Raw genomic sequence first — 21,405 nt, forward strand, 5'->3', positions numbered from 1 at the left:
GAGTGTATTCAAAAATTAAAAAACTTTTCAAAGCTTCATGGCAATCGTACTATGCCACAAACCTTCGCTGGAGTATATTAAACAACTTCCCAAAGTTTCACGCCAACCGGATAAACGGTGTGGTAATGCATGAATGACACACACACACACAGACAGACAACCATACATTCATTTTTATATATATAGATTTTAATCGCCGTTGAATAAGGAATGTTTCTTTCACACGAAATGTATAAAATTACAGTACTGTATTAGACTTACGGTAGCTAATTTACATACTGTACAGACGATAGTTCGCCTAAACTCTCCGTAGTGTGGCGCTAGACGGCGGAAAATATATATATAATTATAATAAAGTTACAATAAATTAAGTTAATATATAATTATATATACAGTAACTAATTTATATATAATACTGTACAGACGATAGTAATCTCTCCATAGCGTGGCGCTTGACGGCAGAAAATAGTTCGGCTGCCCGATGGCGTTTTATGTAATTATAGGAGTTTTTTTTACTGTTTTTTACGGATACCGTCGCAATTTTTTCGCTGTCTTATAGGAATCGTAATTATAGGAACCCGTATTATAGGGGGGTCTACTGTACTACCTATCTTCATTTATACATTTTCTTATTAGTGTAAAAACCAAATGTCTCCATGATTAAAAATAACACAAGTATAGAAAGCCGTCTGGTGTTATATCTAGCCAGTGGTGTCATTCTTCATTTGCAAGTTTGGGTATACATTAGTTCTATTAATTCAATACTAGTAATATAACTGAAAACCAGACTAATCATATGCCTAAACATAATAATAATCAATAGTAATGTAATAATTGTTTGTAGTGAAATCCAATAATAATAATTTCATCTTAAAATTTGTAGTAAAAATTAGCACTTGTACTGCAAGTGCAGTTGTTACAATTAGTATTATAAAGTTAGTGGGACTTTTTATAATGTAATTCTTAAAGATTTTATGATAGATTATGAGTTAGAAGTAAATTGACAGGACATAAACACTGTAGGTCTGTAGAACAGCCTCAAATTTGAGCTTTTTACCTAAACTGCAAGTCCCCAAATATGAATTCAGTACCAATTCAAGCTTGTATAAATCTGAAGCATTGTTATCTTTCATTTTTATCAAACTTAATTTTCTCAGTCATAAAAATTATTTTATTTTATTTTTCATTTTCTAAAAAATATATAACACAAAATAATATACTGTTCAACCCTTTACTGACACCAGAAGTATACTACACTTACAGTCAAAAATCGAACCTGTTAACGGCATTTATCTATCTCCGGACAAATTACAATACTTGTAGTATTTAGTCTTAATAACTTCATAAATAGTTGGCTATTCATTTAATATTTGAAGTCTTTTATCTTCCATTAACATTATCTTTTAAATCTGACATTAGAAATGAGATTTAAAACATTATGACTGACATATTTTCTGAATTGAGTGACTAAATAAACCTTCAAAAAATCCATAACCTCTTTTTTATCTGATGAAATTTAATAAAAAAAACATATTATAGGTTCCATATTGTATTAAAGATGTATATTTTTAAATATAAATGATCGAAGAGAAAATTATTTTAATTACTAATAAATATTTTTAAGTATTGTCTTCTAAGTAATCAATCTTGGATTAAAATTGGTCTGATGAGAACTGTACCATCATGTCTTTTTTCATATAAAATAATTTAAATTAATCCTTACAATTAAAACTTAGTTTTTCTAAATGGATTTCAATAATAAATCACTTTTGGATTCAACTTCCATTCACAAGGATAAAAGTATTTTATTCCTTCAAATGAAACCTAGACTATAGTGGCAACACTGATGATATTGGAGGAGAATAGGGCACCACCGTACACTTGGAAAGGAGCATACTTCAGTGTCAAGTGTACCGTCTCTGTAAATCCATATATATTACAATAAGTTGCATACTTGCATTGTACTTTCAAGTCTATTTCATTTGAAGGAACCAAATATTCATCTCTTCATATCTTGCACACATTTGTCAAAAGCATAAAATAATTTACTACTTAATAATAAATCAGAGACTCTTTCATTGTTTGAGAACCAAGAAACCATACTTTCCAGTCTCTTTCCAATAATCTCCATTAGTTTTAGAATATGCCAAAGCAAATGGTAAATTAACCAAAACATCAAATGGAGAATAATGCTGACAGTACATGACTTTGGAAAATATGTACAGTCGACCCCCCCCCCCTATAAGACGGTAGATACGTTCTGTCCTTTATGAATCGATTTCGTATGAGTCCTTGCCAATCACAGCCCGACACGTATGCACTTTACGGACTACGGCTGTTTGAAAAGTTTTCTTCCATAAAATTAATCGATTCTAGATTAATCCAACTCAACATTTCCAAAATACGTATATTTTTTTTTTGGAAATAATCCGTATAAACTATGCTATAAACAAAAAATTGTAGGATTACTTACCGAGTGTGCACCATTCGACATCGCCGTTGCTCANGGTAGATGAATAGCTTTAATTGTATCGGGTATAGTAAAGTTGTTTGATTACAAAGTCAAATGATTGCACTAATGAATCATGCTATTTTCTCACTACTATTAATAATTAAATTCTAATTGTAAAATTTCATTGGATGGCGGTTTATTAAAAAATAAATTTGAAGACAAAGTCTGTACCACCATTTATTCACTTTGTGTTCCAGAATACAACTTCTTTGACGACCAACCTTTGCAGGCTAAGTTTGTTTTCTGGAACAAAAAGTGAATAAATGGTGGTTCTTTTTGGACAGACTTTGTTTTCAAATTTATTAATTAAACTCTAACTAATTTGGTATTAGAGGTAGATGTTAGGCACTATCTTATTAAATTTAATAATTATAATTAAATGAATGTTTATTAAACAATTTAGGATATTCTGGAAGAAAAGAATCAGCCTAGAATGGGACTCAAATCCACAACTTCTTATTGTGTGGATGCATTGCTAGTTATGCTATCTGGATCTCTGTCTGATCCTTTGCTACCATACATATTTAATTTTAGATATAATTATCCACGGTTACTCATGGTGTTGAGTGAGGACAACTCTGACATCCATGGCCTATAATCACCCACTATGGCACTCAGCTGGCTATCATTTTCTATGCATAAAGTTTATTTCAGCTGGCTATCATTTTACTCTGGCTACATGCCAGAATAAAGCATTGGCCAGCTGAGTGCTATAGTGGGTGACTTTTAATCGTCTTTTCGTTGATTGGTTTTATGCAATTTTTGTTATTCTTATATCATTGTTATACTTGTTGATATAGTTTTATTTTAGCTTCTTGTATCATTTATCACATAAATAAATATATATATATAAAATCAACTATTCAAAAAAAAAACAATTTTAAGTTTTGAATAACCCGTAACATAAATTCAAACAGTAGAACTGTGAGGTCAGCCGATTAGGGTGAGGGTTTTCGACAGCCGAGCGGTTCCTTCTGTCGTGTGGGCGCAGAATGACTTTATGAGACAGGTTTACCATTTTTAACCCGTTTATTATATTACAAAAGATTCTTACAACGTTCTTCAAATTTTCAACATAACACAGCTCGGGGAGCAAATTAAAAGTTCCTTCAAGGGTCTGACGTTCGGTCCGACTTTCTCCGTTTGGTCCTTCGATGTCGTACATTGAGATCGACGGCCCTGGGGCGTGCTGCACAGCTTCGGCGAAAGTCTCTGGTGAAAGGCAAATCTGTGCAAATCAAGACGTCACGGGAGAGCGACAGTAAGTCACAGGAGTTGATGAATCGGTCGCTGTTGATAAGTAGGATCACAAAAATCCTGGAGAGGAGCACCAAGAACCAAGAACCTTTGTCCCTTGAGTCGCACGGTTTTATAGATTTCTTAACCGTCGTCGCCTCTCCATTAGTCTCTCATAGTCACCTGGTGACAATTCGAAACCTAATGAAGGGCGCAGGAGAGGTCAACGTTGCGACTGAATATGATTTCTCTCTCTCGTCGCGTTTTCCTCGAATTTATCCGTTTCTATTGTTTAACAAATTTACGGAAAAAAACAATTGCATTGTTCAATCGAGACACCTAATCCGTTTCCTTAGCATCTGAAAAGGCGCTCTTTATTTTCGATCGACACCCCTCGTTCGGACCTCTCAATCGACCCCTGTTTGGGTCCTCACAGAACGATTAGAATAATTGTATGACCCTGTCACACATATTCATTTTTAGATGTATAGAGTGAATTAATATGGGCTAACTTTGCCCAAATTTTTCATAAAGTACCTCCACATATGGGATATTGTATTGCAGTCTTTAAAATTAATACACTTGCCAGTCAGGCTGGCTTTATGTATTTCCAAAGCCTCCAGGCTACGAATATAGTCTGTTTGATAATGCTTGCCTAATTAACTTGGTTTGCATGCACTTCTGGGTCAGTGGCATACAGACAACGCAGTGGTATGCTTGTTGTTTTAAATGTCGTATTGATGCTCACATACCCTTTTTTTGTATTGATTGTTTAGTTGAGCCAATAGTTTATGTTACGGGTTATTCAAAATTTAAAATTGTTTTTTTGAATAGTATTGTTTTAACATTCCAATCTGGAATTTGTTAAAAAATCTGATGCAGGCCTTGGTGAAGGCTGAAAACATTGAGTTTTTGCTAATTTGTTACTGGTAATTAAAGGTCTGTGTCATGTTTGTTCATTTATTTTACTGTTGTTTTAAGGCTTTTTGTTGTTATCATTTTAATGTGTATAGCATATTACTATTTTATATTTTATATTTGCTTCTCCCTTTAAAAGCAATTTATATTTTATGTATTGTAATTCTTAACCAAATAGTTAGTGCAGCATGACCCATGAGGCCTTCTTGCCATTAAACAATAATAATCCAATCCATATTTGATTCAGTTGTCATCTCTTTGATTTCATCTAGGTCTAGACTGGTTTCCATTAAAGAACAATTTGTACCTAAATTAGTACTGTATAGTGAATTATTACTTTCTTGTTTATTGAAGAAAGTTTTGTCATTATTAAAGCTAAGTAAATTGAATGAAGTATACTTATGGTCTGATTCTACCATTGTTTTTTAGTTGATTATATTTATCTTTAATAAATCTGAAGATCTTTGTTGTAAACAGGATTTCTAAAATTCAAAATGACACTCATATTGCATGATGGCATCACATTTCTACTGTGATCTGATTACTCATGGAGTATTTCCAGACCAATTGTCTTCACTAGAACTATGGTGGAATGGTTCAAAGATTTGTTATACAACAAAATTTATTTGTTGGTAAATTAATTGGTAAAGAATTTGCATTACCTAATGAATTATGTAATAAATTACCTGAGTGCAAAACTTGCTATTCAGAACTTCAGAACAACTGCTAATAATTGACTTATACTCTGCTTTTACGTAGCTGCCCCCATATGTCCTGCCTTTGTTTGAATTTCTAGAGTTTATTATTCAGGGCCCATTACATTAAAGGTCATGCTTTGTTGTAGCAATGCTGCTTGTAAAGTAAATACAAAGAAACCTTTTATCTAGTAACAGCACTTCAAAGAAAACGCTAACATTTTCTGCCTTCACCAAGACCTGCCTCAAGATTTTTAATGAAACCGAATTTCCAAAGTCGAATGTCAGAATGATGATGTTCGAAAATCACTTTTTTAAAATTTTGAATATCTCATCATATGAGGCAAATTTATACAGTTGTTTGACTAAAACTGTAAAAATGCAATTATGTGATTTATATCAATTTTTTAAGTCGTATATATTGTATAAAATGAAATTATAATGGGTTAACTTTGCTCATCTCTTTCATACATGTACTTCCATGCATGTACCACCATATTGCAGTCCTTAAAGTTAATACAATTTCCAGTTAGGCTGACTTTATATATAATTCCAATGTCTCCAGACTACGAATATGATCTGCTTGAAAGGCCTGCCTGATTAACTTGGCATTCTGGAAGTTAAAACAATAAACACCAACTGTACCAGAAAACTGGAATTGTACATGTAAATAAGAAATTACACCTCAATTCAAAATTTCCATACATATAATGTACAAAAGAAAATCCAACATTTTCCTCTTTCTGTCTAAAGCAAAGGATGGCACTGAGGACACTAAAGCACCAGGAGTATACCACATCCCACTACATGACGATAGATTCCACAGAATAGTAACATATATAAGATCCACGTACAGATTGCTGCAGGCCAGGTTAAATGATCACAAATATGATGTACAAAAAGGAAACATTAATACAGCTCTGACACGTTATGCCAACGTTCCGGGGATTTTCCCCTGTTGGGACCAAGCTACCCTAATACACAGGGTCTTTGACCTGCAAAACATTATAACATTAGAAGCTGTAGAGACCTACAGGGTGGACATGAATGGGGCCTGCATCAACATGGATGCCATTCATGTACCAAATGCATGGAAATACTATCTAGACTCATATGTCATATAACATATGTCTCAGCCTTTATTTGAACGTATTTGAAACTTTTAAAATTAGAACACAAAGGCATTCTATTCATAGAACAATTTTTCCATTCTACAGTTCCTGATGAGGGCTGATGAAATAGTGGCTGAAAATGTTAGAATATTGAATTTCTTTTCTGGAAATTTTGCATTGAGGTGAAATTTCTTATTTACATTTACAGTTCCAGTTTTCTGGTATAGTTGGTGTTATTGTTTTAATTATGCCAACGCTGGTCAAATGCTGTTCTGGAGGTTTGCATGTACTTCCAGGTGGATAGTATACGTGGACAAGGTGGTCGTATGCCTGGTTGTATTGATGTTCACGTACCCTTTTATGTATTGATCATTTGGTTGAGCCAATAACCAAATTACCAATAACCTTTGGAATCTGTCATCTCATCTCTTAGAGGTATAGAGTACACTCATGGGATCTGGTTTGATCCATTTTATCTTTTGTGTTGTGTAGCAACTTATATATTGTACCAGATCTCTTGTATTCAATTTCTGTGCCACTCTGGCCTGCATTCTCTTTGTATAAGGATTTCAAATGTTGATTGAACTGTACTATGGTGCATCTGGAGCCTGTGATATGTTGTTCATTCCTGTTAGAAGCAGACTGGGTGTTGGGTCCATTGTGTGCTGCAAATTGGTTGGTGTAGGCACAGGCCTACACCAACCAATTTGCTACATACGAGGCTAAATACCAGGTTTCTTCTGTAGCCATGTTCTTCCACTATATCTTCGATATGTTGTAGCGGCATGCCTATAGGTGTGATGAGTGTATGCCTGTCTGGTTAGGGCACAGAAAGCGGCGATTTTATACGAGAAGGGGTCAGACAAGTTTGCTGAGAGGATTATAATAGCACAATAAAAAACCAAATATCTAATAATAAAAATAACAGTGTAGCAGAAAAAAAGTAATATAGTACAGTGATGCCTCGTATAACGTACTTAATCCGTTCCAGGTGCACGTCCGTTAAGTGAATAGTCCGTTATACGAAACACATTTTCCCATAGAAATACATGTTAAAACATATAATTCGTTCCGAGCATAAAATAACCGTACTGTAGCATAAAAAAAATAAAAATGGAGCAGTCACAAATTATGTCGGGTAGTCAGATGTGAGGAGGAAGTGGAGGAACATTTTATTCACACATTCATACAGATACAGACGTTTTACACATTGCAGTGAGTCTTTTTTTTATTGTTTTATAAACGTATTCAAATTCAGGAGAGGCTACCGGAGCTTGCAGGGTCAAATCCTCTTGTTCCATTCTTTGTTTTTTCCCTGCTGGCTTCTTGAAAAACATGTCCAAAGTGGTCTGTTTCTCTCTCTTTTTCAATACCTGTCGGAAATGACGGGCAAGGGTGCCATTGTAGAAGTCATTGATACTGTTGGCCTCAGCTCTATTTGGATAATGAGTGTTGGTAAACTCCTGAACCTCTCCCCATTCGACAAAGAAGTTTTTGTCAACTTTCACTTTTTCTGATGATTTCTTGCATTGTTTCAATTGAAATCACTTTTCTGTTTTTTTAGAAGTTATGATTTGCACAACACTTGAATAAATGTAAATACCCTGCACTGTGTTGATGTACCTAATAAACAACGGAGCAAGCCTAATCTTAACGTTCTGTACTTCATATATACTGATAATATATTCTAATAATACTAATATATCCTACAAATAGCAGATTGTCATTGGCAACGGCAAAAGAGTGGAAACATCATTCGCACTGGTTCGTAGAAAGTCCATTGGTCGCCTCACGTAACTGCCAAACGGAAAGTCCGTTGTCTGCAGCCAGTCCGTTGCTCTAGTCACTAACGGCCAAACAGAAAGTCCGTTATTCGCAGTGTCCGTTATTCGAGGCATACGTTATACGAGGCACCACTGTATATAAATTTTCTTACATCTGTAACCATTTTTACATAGGAGAATCAAAAAGAAAATTGAAAATAAGATTTAAGGAGCATATTAACATGATAAAATATAATTTATGAGAATTCAGCTGTGGCTAAACATTGTATAAACTATAACTGTGAAATTGTGAAAGATTCATTAAAAGTATTAAAAATGGAATGCAATCAAATAAAACAAATTATATGAGCTTTTAGAAATTGTTAAGATTAAAGATAATGAATAAAGAGAATAAACTGTAATACTTGTGTACAATTAAAATCTAGCTGGTAACATGCCTGAATAATTGTTAAAATGTGTAAATAAGATATTGTGAAATATTTTGTAAGACAAACGGGATAAAAATATGTGAAAAGCCTTGGTTTGAAATATAAGTGGTTTTGTGGATTGCTTGAAAAATAATCTCTGTATGGTTAATGTCTATATAGCTACAGATTAAGTATGTATATTTTTTAAAAAGTTTTTAAAAATTGATTTGAGCTTATAATGTTCTATAAAGTTATGTAAATTTTAGACAGCAGAAAAATTAAATTCCTTACATTTTGGGTAACCAAATGGTTAATGTGCCCTAAGCATTGGAGAAACCTTTACCAAGGCTATCTTAAGAAAAATGTTTATTATTATAACTAACTACAGGGATATTTTTACAAAATAATAATAATTTTTGCTGAATCATTGTACAAAACTTTTATGGTGTCACTCACTCCCTCTGATAGTATCACCTGATGCAGTTCACATACCTTGGTGATGCCATTGGAGAGAACTTGTTACCCAATGATGTGCAAGTGCACAGGTAGAACTAAGACTAAAATACTTGGTTTATAATTTACTTTTCAGTTTGAGAATCCAGTTCCTTGTGACTGTTTGGTATAAGAATAGAAATACTAGTATAAATATTTTTATTCATTTAGATGTATTTTGCTTTTGTATATAAAGTTAAAAAAATTTCTGATTACTATTATTTTTTAAAATAAATGATAAATTAAGAGTAAATTATATTTATTATTTCAGTGGGTAGGTTCTATAGATCTGGCAGCTAATGATGAAGCAAATGAAAATGTGGTTGTAAAACCTTCTAATAATTGGACAGACCAAGAAAATGAAGTTGCATCTGGAGTAGAAAAGATGCTGAATGGAGAAAAAGTTGATGCAGTGATATGTGTTGCTGGTGGTTGGAAGGGAGGAAATGCTGCTTCAAAAGGTCAGAAAATTTATAACAACATTTTTAAAGATATAAATTAGTTTTCATTGAAAAGCCATTTCTAATTTGTTGTAATAGAATTTCTGCACACAGACTAATGTACGAGGGTCATTCTAAAAGTAAAGAATGTTTGTTTCTCTAGATATTTTTATTTAACATAATGAAACAAAACTTATTTTACAACATATATGATACCTTAGCTATATTTCTACATAGTTGCCATACAAATTTAAACATTTGTTATAGCGTGTCATCAGCTTTTCTGTGCCTTCTGCACACTCAATTACCACCAAGTTCTTTAACCAGTCATTAACGGCTTCTTTCAGTTCGTTGTCACTTCCATAATGATTCCCGGCTAAAAGTCCTTCAGTTTTGGGAAAAGATGTAATCACTCAGAACCTAGTCCAGGCTATAAGAAGGATATTCAAAAACTTCCCACTTAAACTGCTGAAGCAAGTTTTTTGTCGATGTAGCAGCATGCAGACGTGCGTTATCCTGAAGAAGCACAATGCCTCTGGACAACAATCCCTACCATTTGTTTCGAACTGAAGCTTCGTTTATCACATTACCATAAACCTCAGTTATCTGCCTGTAAATTTCAATAGGGCGGACTTTTTTCGCAATCAAAAACCATATTACACTATGAACCTCGCACTTGGCAGGATCTTTAATTTTGTCACACATTTCAAAGTCACACTGTAAATAGTAAACGATCACTGTTGTGGCTCACTGTTAGCGTCAGACTAGTGCGAAAACATGGGCAGGTTCATGATGCGGCAATGGAGGGTGGCGGGAGAACTGTGCGGTTTGTCAGATCAAAATGTTCTTTTCTTTTAGAATGACCCTTGTATCACCAAAGAGATTATAAAATTTATTTTTTGTGAGGTTTGATCATAAAATCACTATTTCCATTATTTTCATAAAAATTAAAATAAAAAAATGTATCTATAGCTTGTTCACTGTAACTTTGTGCATGAAATGTAGTAGTGAAGTAGCCGCCTTATCACTGTACAATACAAAATATATCCCTCTAAATCACACATCTGATTGGAGAAGCAACAATAGTGGCCTAATAAAAATGTGAAAGTTTGTTAATTATTATAAATTTAGTTTTGGAGACAACTATTAAGAAAGATCGCTGTTTTTGCAAACTATTTCTTGCATAAGCATTCATGAAGTTATAGTGACTGGACTATATCTTATGAAAATAACAATAACATCATGACAATGTTAATGAATCATAAACTGATTATTTCACTGAACGTGTCAACTAACAATATGTTTAATGTACAAAGGAACATGTTCAATTATATTCATTTACCATCATTATAAACTATAACTAAATCAACACCTGTTCACTCGCTGAGAGATTTATTCTTAACACCAACGTTTTCAATCCAATCAATGGATCATCGTCAGGTAAATTAGATTGATTTAGTTATAGTTTATTATTTTCTGCTGAGCACGCTTTGGGTTGTTTATACCATCATTATATTTGAATGATTCAAATTGACTAATTGCTTTCTTGTTCAAAAAATTCTCAAAAATCTTTGGCTAGTTTTTGATGAAATTTTCTATTTTGGACAATTAATGACAGCAATGAAGCTAAAGTTTTTTTTTTTTTGAAAATTTTAATGATAACTAATTTTATTGATAATGATAAATTTTAATGATAATGATTTTTTAAAATTAGGAAGTAGTATTTTCTTAAATTATTTGGGCAATTTCATTTTATTTTTAATTTACAATATTTCTACCAAAGTTGTAAATTAATAATCTAATATTTTTTCTGTAATTACTATTAATAGCTCTAGCATTTATTAAAATTCTGTTTTAATAGTGATGCTGATGTTGTGGCAATAATTATATGAATTTTAATGGAAATATCAGTGAAGATCAGTTTTTGTTCACTTGATTATATTATATAATTGTCACAGCTTTATAAATCTTATTCTGTTACCCATAATGAAATTTTTTAATTTTTTTTTTGTTTTTTAATTACAACTTTTACAATAAAAATTTCAAACAGTTGCTATGCTTACATTTACAAAAAGTTTTTATTTGTATTAAAATAATGTTTAAAAATGCTTACTTTGGGGCTCAAAAATTCTGCTAAGAAACACTTTTGTTCCAATCTCAAAACATCTAACATCTTCAGTTTCATATTTGAATAGAAAAATATCTATTGCTATTACATTAGATCAATATCTTTTAAGTTCAAGGAAACAAACTATGTATTCCATTTTTTCAAGTTAGCAGCCTTCTGTGTCCCTATGAAAACAGCAGTTGCACACACTTTCTTATGAAAGTATAAATAAACAGGAGTTTGATTACATCACTTATTCAGTCCTTTCCCATAGTTTCCTTCCATTGTGATTGAGGTTTGTTTGGAAATGTAAGAGTCAATACAGAGACTTCAAGCTAGACTGGCAAGGAGGGAAGTAGATGGACAGAAATTGACAGGTAATGTGATAATAATATGGTAGTCCTTATGCCGAGATAAAAAAATAAAGAATTACCCAGCATAATGCAGCTGCTTAGATCAGATAAATAAGCAAACAATGATGAAGATAAAGGTAGTGGTATATTTAGTCAGGCTTATTAAAGCCAATAATGATTTTTACAGTCAAATTTTACCTATGTGCCCCGTCATGGCCATGGTTGCGACTGTTTGTGCTCCTGCCTGATTCCTCCCAGAGATGAGTCGCCAGCAGGCTGCCAAGTGTATAACATCACTAGTTATTGATTCACGGTAGGCTTGAACGAGGAGTCAGTCGGGAGCACTAACAGTTGCGACTGCTGCCATGATGGTGCAAGTAGGTAAAATTTAACCATTTTTACTGTATGGGGTCTTTATTAAAATTTTTTTATATGCTGAAATATAAGAATTTTTTATAATGACACTTTTCAAATATCCATTATATACCATAATGGTCTGTATAATTAATATTTATTTATATGAAAATTTACTTTAAATGGAGATGGTGGCATAACTGTCTATCTCCGGACAAATTACAATACTTGTAGTATTTAGTCTTAATAACTTCATAAATAGTTGGCTATTCATTTAATATTTGAAGTCTTTTATCTTCCATTAACATTATCTTTTAAATCTGACATTAGAAATGAGATTTAAAACATTATGACTGACATATTTTCTGAATTGAGTGACTAAATAAACCTTCAAAAAATCCATAACCTCTTTTTTATCTGATGAAATTTAATAAAAAAAACATATTATAGGTTCCATATTGTATTAAAGATGTATATTTTTAAATATAAATGATCGAAGAGAAAATTATTTTAATTACTAATAAATATTTTTAAGTATTGTCTTCTAAGTAATCAATCTTGGATTAAAATTGGTCTGATGAGAACTGTACCATCATGTCTTTTTTCATATAAAATAATTTAAATTAATCCTTACAATTAAAACTTAGTTTTTCTAAATGGATTTCAATAATAAATCACTTTTGGATTCAACTTCCATTCACAAGGATAAAAGTATTTTATTCCTTCAAATGAAACCTAGACTATAGTGGCAACACTGATGATATTGGAGGAGAATAGGGCACCTCCGTACACTTGGAAAGGAGCATACTTCAGTGTCAAGTGTACCGTCTCTGTAAATCCATATATATTACAATAAGTTGCATACTTGCATTGTACTTTCAAGTCTATTTCATTTGAAGGAACCAAATATTCATCTCTTCATATCTTGCACACATTTGTCAAAAGCATAAAATAATTTACTACTTAATAATAAATCAGAGACTCTTTCATTGTTTGAGAACCAAGAAACCATACTTTCCAGTCTCTTTCCAATAATCTCCATTAGTTTTAGAATATGCCAAAGCAAATGGTAAATTAACCAAAACATCAAATGGAGAATAATGCTGACAGTACATGACTTTGGAAAATATGTACAGTCGACCCCCCCCATAAGACGGTAGATACGTTCTGTCCTTTATGAATCGATTTCGTATGAGTCCTTGCCAATCACAGCCCAACACGTATGCACTTTACGGACTACGGCTGTTTGAAAAGTTTTCTTCCATAAAATTAATCGATTCTAGATTAATCCAACTCAACATTTCCAAAATACGTATATTTTTTTTTTGGAAATAATCCGTATAAACTATGCTATAAACAAAAAATTGTAGGATTACTTACCGAGTGTGCACCATTCGACATCGCTGTTGCTCAAGCTTGTTTTCGTCGCGGAACAGTTCAGCAAACCGCGGCCGCGATTTCTGATGTTATTTTTCTGCGAAAACTTCGTTGTACTTTGGAGNAGCGTCGATCATATATATAATTATAATAAAGTTACAATAAATTAAGTTAATATATAATTATATATACAGTAACTAATTTATATATAATACTGTACAGACGATAGTAATCTCTCCATAGCGTGGCGCTTGACGGCAGAAAATAGTTCGGCTGCCCGATGGCGTTTTATGTAATTATAGGAGTTTTTTTTACTGTTTTTTACGGATACCGTCGCAATTTTTTCGCTGTCTTATAGGAATCGTAATTATAGGAACCCGTATTATAGGGGGGTCTACTGTACTACCTATCTTCATTTATACATTTTCTTATTAGTGTAAAAACCAAATGTCTCCATGATTAAAAATAACACAAGTATAGAAAGCCGTCTGGTGTTACATCTAGCCAGTGGTGTCATTCTTCATTTGCAAGTTTGGGTATACATTAGTTCTATTAATTCAATACTAGTAATATAACTGAAAACCAGACTAATCATATGCCTAAACATAATAATAATCAATAGTAATGTAATAATTGTTTGTAGTGAAATCCAATAATAATAATTTCATCTTAAAATTTGTAGTAAAAATTAGCACTTGTACTGCAAGTGCAGTTGTTACAATTAGTATTATAAAGTTAGTGGGACTTTTTATAATGTAATTCTTAAAGATTTTATGATAGATTATGAGTTAGAAGTAAATTGACAGGACATAAACACTGTAGGTCTGTAGAACAGCCTCAAATTTGAGCTTTTTACCTAAACTGCAAGTCCCCAAATATGAATTCAGTACCAATTCAAGCTTGTATAAATCTGAAGCATTGTTATCTTTCATTTTTTATCAAACTTAATTTTCTCAGTCATAAAAATTATTTTATTTTATTTTTCATTTTCTAAAAAATATATAACACAAAATAATATACTGTTCAACCCTTTACTGACACCAGAAGTATACTACACTTACAGTCAAAAATCGAACCTGTTAACGGCATTTATCCTATAAAAGATCGTCCCACAAACGCTTTCGAACTTTATGAAATTCTTCTTCAGGTGGAAATGGAATACAGTAGACTCCCCTATAATACGGGTTCATATAGTTCAGATTCCTATATCACAGCGAAAAAATTGCGACAGTATTCATACAAACTTGCTTAAAAAGACTCGTATAATTCAGTAAAACATCATTGATGACTCGTGTCGCAACAGGATTGGTTGAATCTAGACCAATAGCAGATATTGTACAAACTGTTGAGTTTAAACGAGCATCGGACCTACTAAAAACCATTTATTATTTAATGTCCATAAAAATTATATTTATATTAATGATGTCTCCAAAGTTCAGTGAATTTTTTGCAAAAAAAAAAATAGTTTATCAGGAAGCACGCGAGCGCCATTCGATGACAAGCTCCACAATGAAAACAAGCTTAAGCAATGGCGTCGTCAAACGGTGCACACTCGGTAAGCAATCTTATAATTTTTTGTTTATAGCATAGTTTATATGGATTATTCCCAAAAAATTATGTGTGTTTTGGAAATGTTGAGTCAAATTAGTCTAGAATCGATTAATTTTTTGGAATAAAGCCTTTCAAACAGCCGTAGTCCGTAAACTGCATATGTGCTGGGCTGTGATTGGCTCATGTATTCAAGGACTCGTAAAACATCAATTTCATAAAGAACAGAATGTATCTACCATGTTATAGGGGGTCGACTGTACTTGAGAAAAAATAGAACATGAGATTTCAAATCGAAAAGTTCAAAGATTTGGCAAACTTTTTGATTTAAAATCTCCTGTTCTATTTTTTCTGAAGTATTCCATTTCCACCTGAAGAAGAACTTCATAAAGTTTGAAAGCGTTTGTGGGATGATCTTTTATAAGATACACTCCGGTAACAGGTTAGATTTTTGATTGTAAGTGTAACACAAAATATTGTTTATTTAAAGCAATTAATAATAATAATATATGAAAACATTTTTTAAAATAGTCATTTTTAACTTTGTTTGTAGATCTTGTGGGTTCTTCAGATCTGATGTGGAAACAGAGTGTTTGGACATCAGTCATTTCTGCACAATTGGCTGCCAAATATTTGAAAAATGGTGGATTGTTAACTTTAACTGGAGCAAAAGCTGCTTTGGAAGGAACACCAGGTAATCATAATTCCCATTGGTTATCTATGTACAAACAGTAATGTTTATTTGAAAGGAATATGTTATGTGAAGATTTTAATTTCATTTTAGAAATTTTCTTCAGATTATATGCTGCTGTGAGTTATAACAGTGAATCTGTATTTTCATGTATATACAGGGTCATTATAATTAAAGTTCCACTTTGAAATGGCCATAAAAGGAAAACTACTGGTCAGAATGTTATCAAACTTGGTAATAGTTTACAGGAAGTTGTGGGATTTTATTTGCCGCAAAAAAAATTCAAAACTCACCACCAGCTGGAAATATTGTTAAATGAAATAAGACATGAAATTCAATGTGGCATTTACCATTTTCTGAAAGCAAGGAGGAAGCACATATGCAGCATGGCAGAATGATGTCACTTTTTCTTTCCACAGAAGTTGATTTTGTGCTGCTTTTCTCGTGCCACAAAAGTTGGTTGAATTCTACCTTTTGTGGCAACCACTACCAAGACACATTTCTATCAGACAATAACAGTTTGTTTAGTAGTCATGTGAGAAAATACAATCACATGGTGTTTTAATGGTGGAAAATTCGACGCTGTTAATTGAGATAACTAACATCAGAATAAAGAGGAAAAGATAATAAATTTAACACAAATTCTTTACAAATAGTCTTATATAATTTAATTCAAAGAACAAAACAACCAAATTTTACTCGAAATAGTATTCTTTATTGAGAGATCTTAATGGAGGAACATGTGTATTTTGTACACCAGTTCTTTCTCCATCTAAGAAAATATATCTAATCCAAAATCTTTGTTTGAATCTTCAACAAAATCCTCTAACTAAATAAAGCAAGCCATACAAAACAAAATTTGTAAACATGTGGATAGCGGCAGTGTCAGTATCGTTCGCTATCTTGAATACTGAACGCATCCAAAATGTAAGCAGATTGCTGCTTGTGTGGTTGTGCTGCCATGCAGCGAAGATATGTTTGCAACACTGCTTTTCCTTGCCACACTGCATGTGTTCATTCTCCTTTACTGTGTTCTCAACAGTAGTTGCTAGCATATCAGGAGGAATTTAACTTGCTTTCAGAAAATGGTGGACGTCACATTGAACATGCTTTGTAACACATTTTAGAAACGATTAAAAACATTTTCAACCAATGTCTTCATGTCTTATTTCATTTAATAATAATGCATACAGCACCATTTCCTGCTGGTGGTGAGTTTTTGAACTTTTTTTTTGTGGAAAATAAAATCCCACGACTTCCTGTAAACTATTACCAAGTTTGATAACATTCTGTCCAGTAGTTTTCCTTTTATGGCCATTTCAAAGTGGAACTTTAATTATAATGACCCTGTAGATTAATATTATAGATTTAATATTCAACTAATGCTATATAACCAACACAAAATCAATCTTTTAGCATAGTACTTACAATTTTATTTTTAAAAGTGAGATTCTTCTTTTCAGACTTATCTCTAATTCAAGAGACAAATACAAAGTAAGTTGCATAGGTGGATCTGTTTGATAATGCAATTGAAGTGCAAAGACAGTTTGAATCTTCCAGTAGCACTTCAGGATAAATTTCCTTTGTTCATAGTTTAGTCTGGCTGTATCCATTTCAAATTGCTTAAACCTGAAAAGGAGAGAAAATTAAGTGAATCATCAGGTGTTACAGGGTTTCCCAAATAAAATGTACCCATTTTATTTTTATCAATCTTTCATCACCAATTACATTAGATAAAAATTTTTAATTAAATAACTCTTTAGTGAAATTATAAAAGAGAACTATTCAATCTATTTTTCTACTTATTGTTATTAAAATTCTCATGTATCATCTACCATTTTGTTTTTCTTAAACTGGCTATGGAATTATTTTTCAAGATATCAAACTGTAGCTGTGATTTAAACTATTAAATTTTACTCTGGTAATAATTTTTCCCTAGGAATGATAGGCTATGGTTTAGCCAAAGCAGCCGTTCACCAGCTGGTGGACAGTCTGGCCTCATCTAAAAGTGGTCTTCCTCCAAACTCGCACTCACTAGCAATACTTCCAATCACATTAGACACTCCCATGAACAGAGAATGTATGCCAGATGCCGATCATTCTAAATGGACTCCTCTTCCTTTTGTTGCAGAGTGAGTATACAAATATTTAATTATTTATATCAATTAGTTAATTATTACCTGATAATTTCAATAAATCCAATTACTAAAGAATATAACAGATTAATCAAAAATTGGGTTTATTGAGTTGTTTTTATTTAAGCCAGACAATATCTCAAATTATTGGATTACTTTTTTCTAATCATTAACCTAGCCTAATTTGCCTAGAGGTAGAGGTAGGCAGTTAAGCTGCCATCTTGTGATGATTATTATAAATTAATTTTAATTTAGAAGATTCTGAAAGAAAAGATTTTGTCCAGAATGGGATTCAAACTTACAACTTTCACTTACCATGCAGATGTGTTTCCAGTTATGCTACCCAAACCTCTTTCTGATTATTGCCTGCAGAACTATTAATTTAGATGTAACTATACAGGTCACTTATGGTGCCAACTGAGAATGACTTTAACTTCCACAGCCCCACCTCCATGCCACTCAACCAGCTATTTACTTTGGTCAGCATGATATATATATATAGATTTATTGTGTTGTTGTTTATACACACACTAAAGGTAAAGCAATAGCTGGAGGAGTGCTGTGGGTGCTTAAAGTTGTCCTCAGTCAGTGCCATGAGTGACCTTCATGCTTATATCTAAATTAATAGTTCTGCAGGTGAAAATCAGACAGAGGCTAGGTAGCATAACTAGAAACTAGTGTTGCAACGAATAGCCGAAAATCGGCCAAACTATTCGGCTTGATTAACGCACATACAAAAATTGGTGTGCAAACCGCATTATGGGAAGGACCCTGCTCTCTATTGGCCCACTGTCACTACGCTTTGCCAATCGCGTTAATTCTTGANCCATAATGAAATTTTTTAATTTTTTTTTTGTTTTTTAATTACAACTTTTACAATAAAAATTTCAAACAGTTGCTATGCTTACATTTACAAAAAGTTTTTATTTGTATTAAAATAATGTTTAAAAATGCTTACTTTGGGGCTCAAAAATTCTGCTAAGAAACACTTTTGTTCCAATCTCAAAACATCTAACATCTTCAGTTTCATATTTGAATAGAAAAATATCTATTGCTATTACATTAGATCAATATCTTTTAAGTTCAAGGAAACAAACTATGTATTCCATTTTTTCAAGTTAGCAGCCTTCTGTGTCCCTATGAAAACAGCAGTTGCACACACTTTCTTATGAAAGTATAAATAAACAGGAGTTTGATTACATCACTTATTCAGTCCTTTCCCATAGTTTCCTTCCATTGTGATTGAGGTTTGTTTGGAAATGTAAGAGTCAATACAGAGACTTCAAGCTAGACTGGCAAGGAGGGAAGTAGATGGACAGAAATTGACAGGTAATGTGATAATAATATGGTAGTCCTTATGCCGAGATAAAAAAATAAAGAATTACCCAGCATAATGCAGCTGCTTAGATCAGATAAATAAGCAAACAATGATGAAGATAAAGGTAGTGGTATATTTAGTCAGGCTTATTAAAGCCAATAATGATTTTTACAGTCAAATTTTACCTATGTGCCCCGTCATGGCCATGGTTGCGACTGTTTGTGCTCCTGCCTGATTCCTCCCAGAGATGAGTCGCCAGCAGGCTGCCAAGTGTATAACATCACTAGTTATTGATTCACGGTAGGCTTGAACGAGGAGTCAGTCGGGAGCACTAACAGTTGCGACTGCTGCCATGATGGTGCAAGTAGGTAAAATTTAACCATTTTTACTGTATGGGGTCTTTATTAAAATTTTTTTATATGCTGAAATATAAGAATTTTTTATAATGACACTTTTCAAATATCCATTATATACCATAATGGTCTGTATAATTAATATTTATTTATATGAAAATTTACTTTAAATGGAGATGGTGGCATAACTGTCTATCTCCGGACAAATTACAATACTTGTAGTATTTAGTCTTAATAACTTCATAAATAGTTGGCTATTCATTTAATATTTGAAGTCTTTTATCTTCCATTAACATTATCTTTTAAATCTGACATTAGAAATGAGATTTAAAACATTATGACTGACATATTTTCTGAATTGAGTGACTAAATAAACCTTCAAAAAATCCATAACCTCTTTTTTATCTGATGAAATTTAATAAAAAAAACATATTATAGGTTCCATATTGTATTAAAGATGTATATTTTTAAATATAAATGATCGAAGAGAAAATTATTTTAATTACTAATAAATATTTTTAAGTATTGTCTTCTAAGTAATCAATCTTGGATTAAAATTGGTCTGATGAGAACTGTACCATCATGTCTTTTTTCATATAAAATAATTTAAATTAATCCTTACAATTAAAACTTAGTTTTTCTAAATGGATTTCAATAATAAATCACTTTTGGATTCAACTTCCATTCACAAGGATAAAAGTATTTTATTCCTTCAAATGAAACCTAGACTATAGTGGCAACACTGATGATATTGGAGGAGAATAGGGCACCTCCGTACACTTGGAAAGGAGCATACTTCAGTGTCAAGTGTACCGTCTCTGTAAATCCATATATATTACAATAAGTTGCATACTTGCATTGTACTTTCAAGTCTATTTCATTTGAAGGAACCAAATATTCATCTCTTCATATCTTGCACACATTTGTCAAAAGCATAAAATAATTTACTACTTAATAATAAATCAGAGACTCTTTCATTGTTTGAGAACCAAGAAACCATACTTTCCAGTCTCTTTCCAATAATCTCCATTAGTTTTAGAATATGCCAAAGCAAATGGTAAATTAACCAAAACATCAAATGGAGAATAATGCTGACAGTACATGACTTTGGAAAATATGTACAGTCGACCCCCCCCATAAGACGGTAGATACGTTCTGTCCTTTATGAATCGATTTCGTATGAGTCCTTGCCAATCACAGCCCAACACGTATGCACTTTACGGACTACGGCTGTTTGAAAAGTTTTCTTCCATAAAATTAATCGATTCTAGATTAATCCAACTCAACATTTCCAAAATACGTATATTTTTTTTTTGGAAATAATCCGTATAAACTATGCTATAAACAAAAAATTGTAGGATTACTTACCGAGTGTGCACCATTCGACATCGCTGTTGCTCAAGCTTGTTTTCGTCGCGGAACAGTTCAGCAAACCGCGGCCGCGATTTCTGATGTTATTTTTCTGCGAAAACTTCGTTGTACTTTGGAGACATCATTAATATAAATAATTTTAATCGCCGTTGAATAAGGAATGTTTCTTTCACAAGAAATGTATAAAATTACAGTACTGTAT

General features: G+C 32.4%; 1 protein-coding gene across 1 annotated transcript in view; it reads left to right on the top strand.

Moving 5' to 3' along the window:
• The window catches only part of LOC111626450 (dihydropteridine reductase-like), a 75,658-nt gene that overhangs the window by 41,046 nt on the left and 13,207 nt on the right, over positions 1-21,405 (top strand). Inside the window, exons 2-4 of the mRNA XM_023369821.1 lie at positions 9,428-9,617; positions 15,889-16,029; positions 17,966-18,158. Of these exons, the coding sequence (XP_023225589.1) occupies positions 9,428-9,617; positions 15,889-16,029; positions 17,966-18,158 (524 nt within the window). The remainder of the gene's footprint in view (positions 1-9,427; positions 9,618-15,888; positions 16,030-17,965; positions 18,159-21,405) is intronic.

This window comes from Centruroides sculpturatus, unplaced genomic scaffold (genome assembly GCF_000671375.1).
Source record: "Centruroides sculpturatus isolate CEXI.00-Female unplaced genomic scaffold, Cexi_2.0 scaffold313, whole genome shotgun sequence".
Taxonomy (NCBI): Eukaryota; Metazoa; Arthropoda; class Arachnida; order Scorpiones; family Buthidae; genus Centruroides; species Centruroides sculpturatus.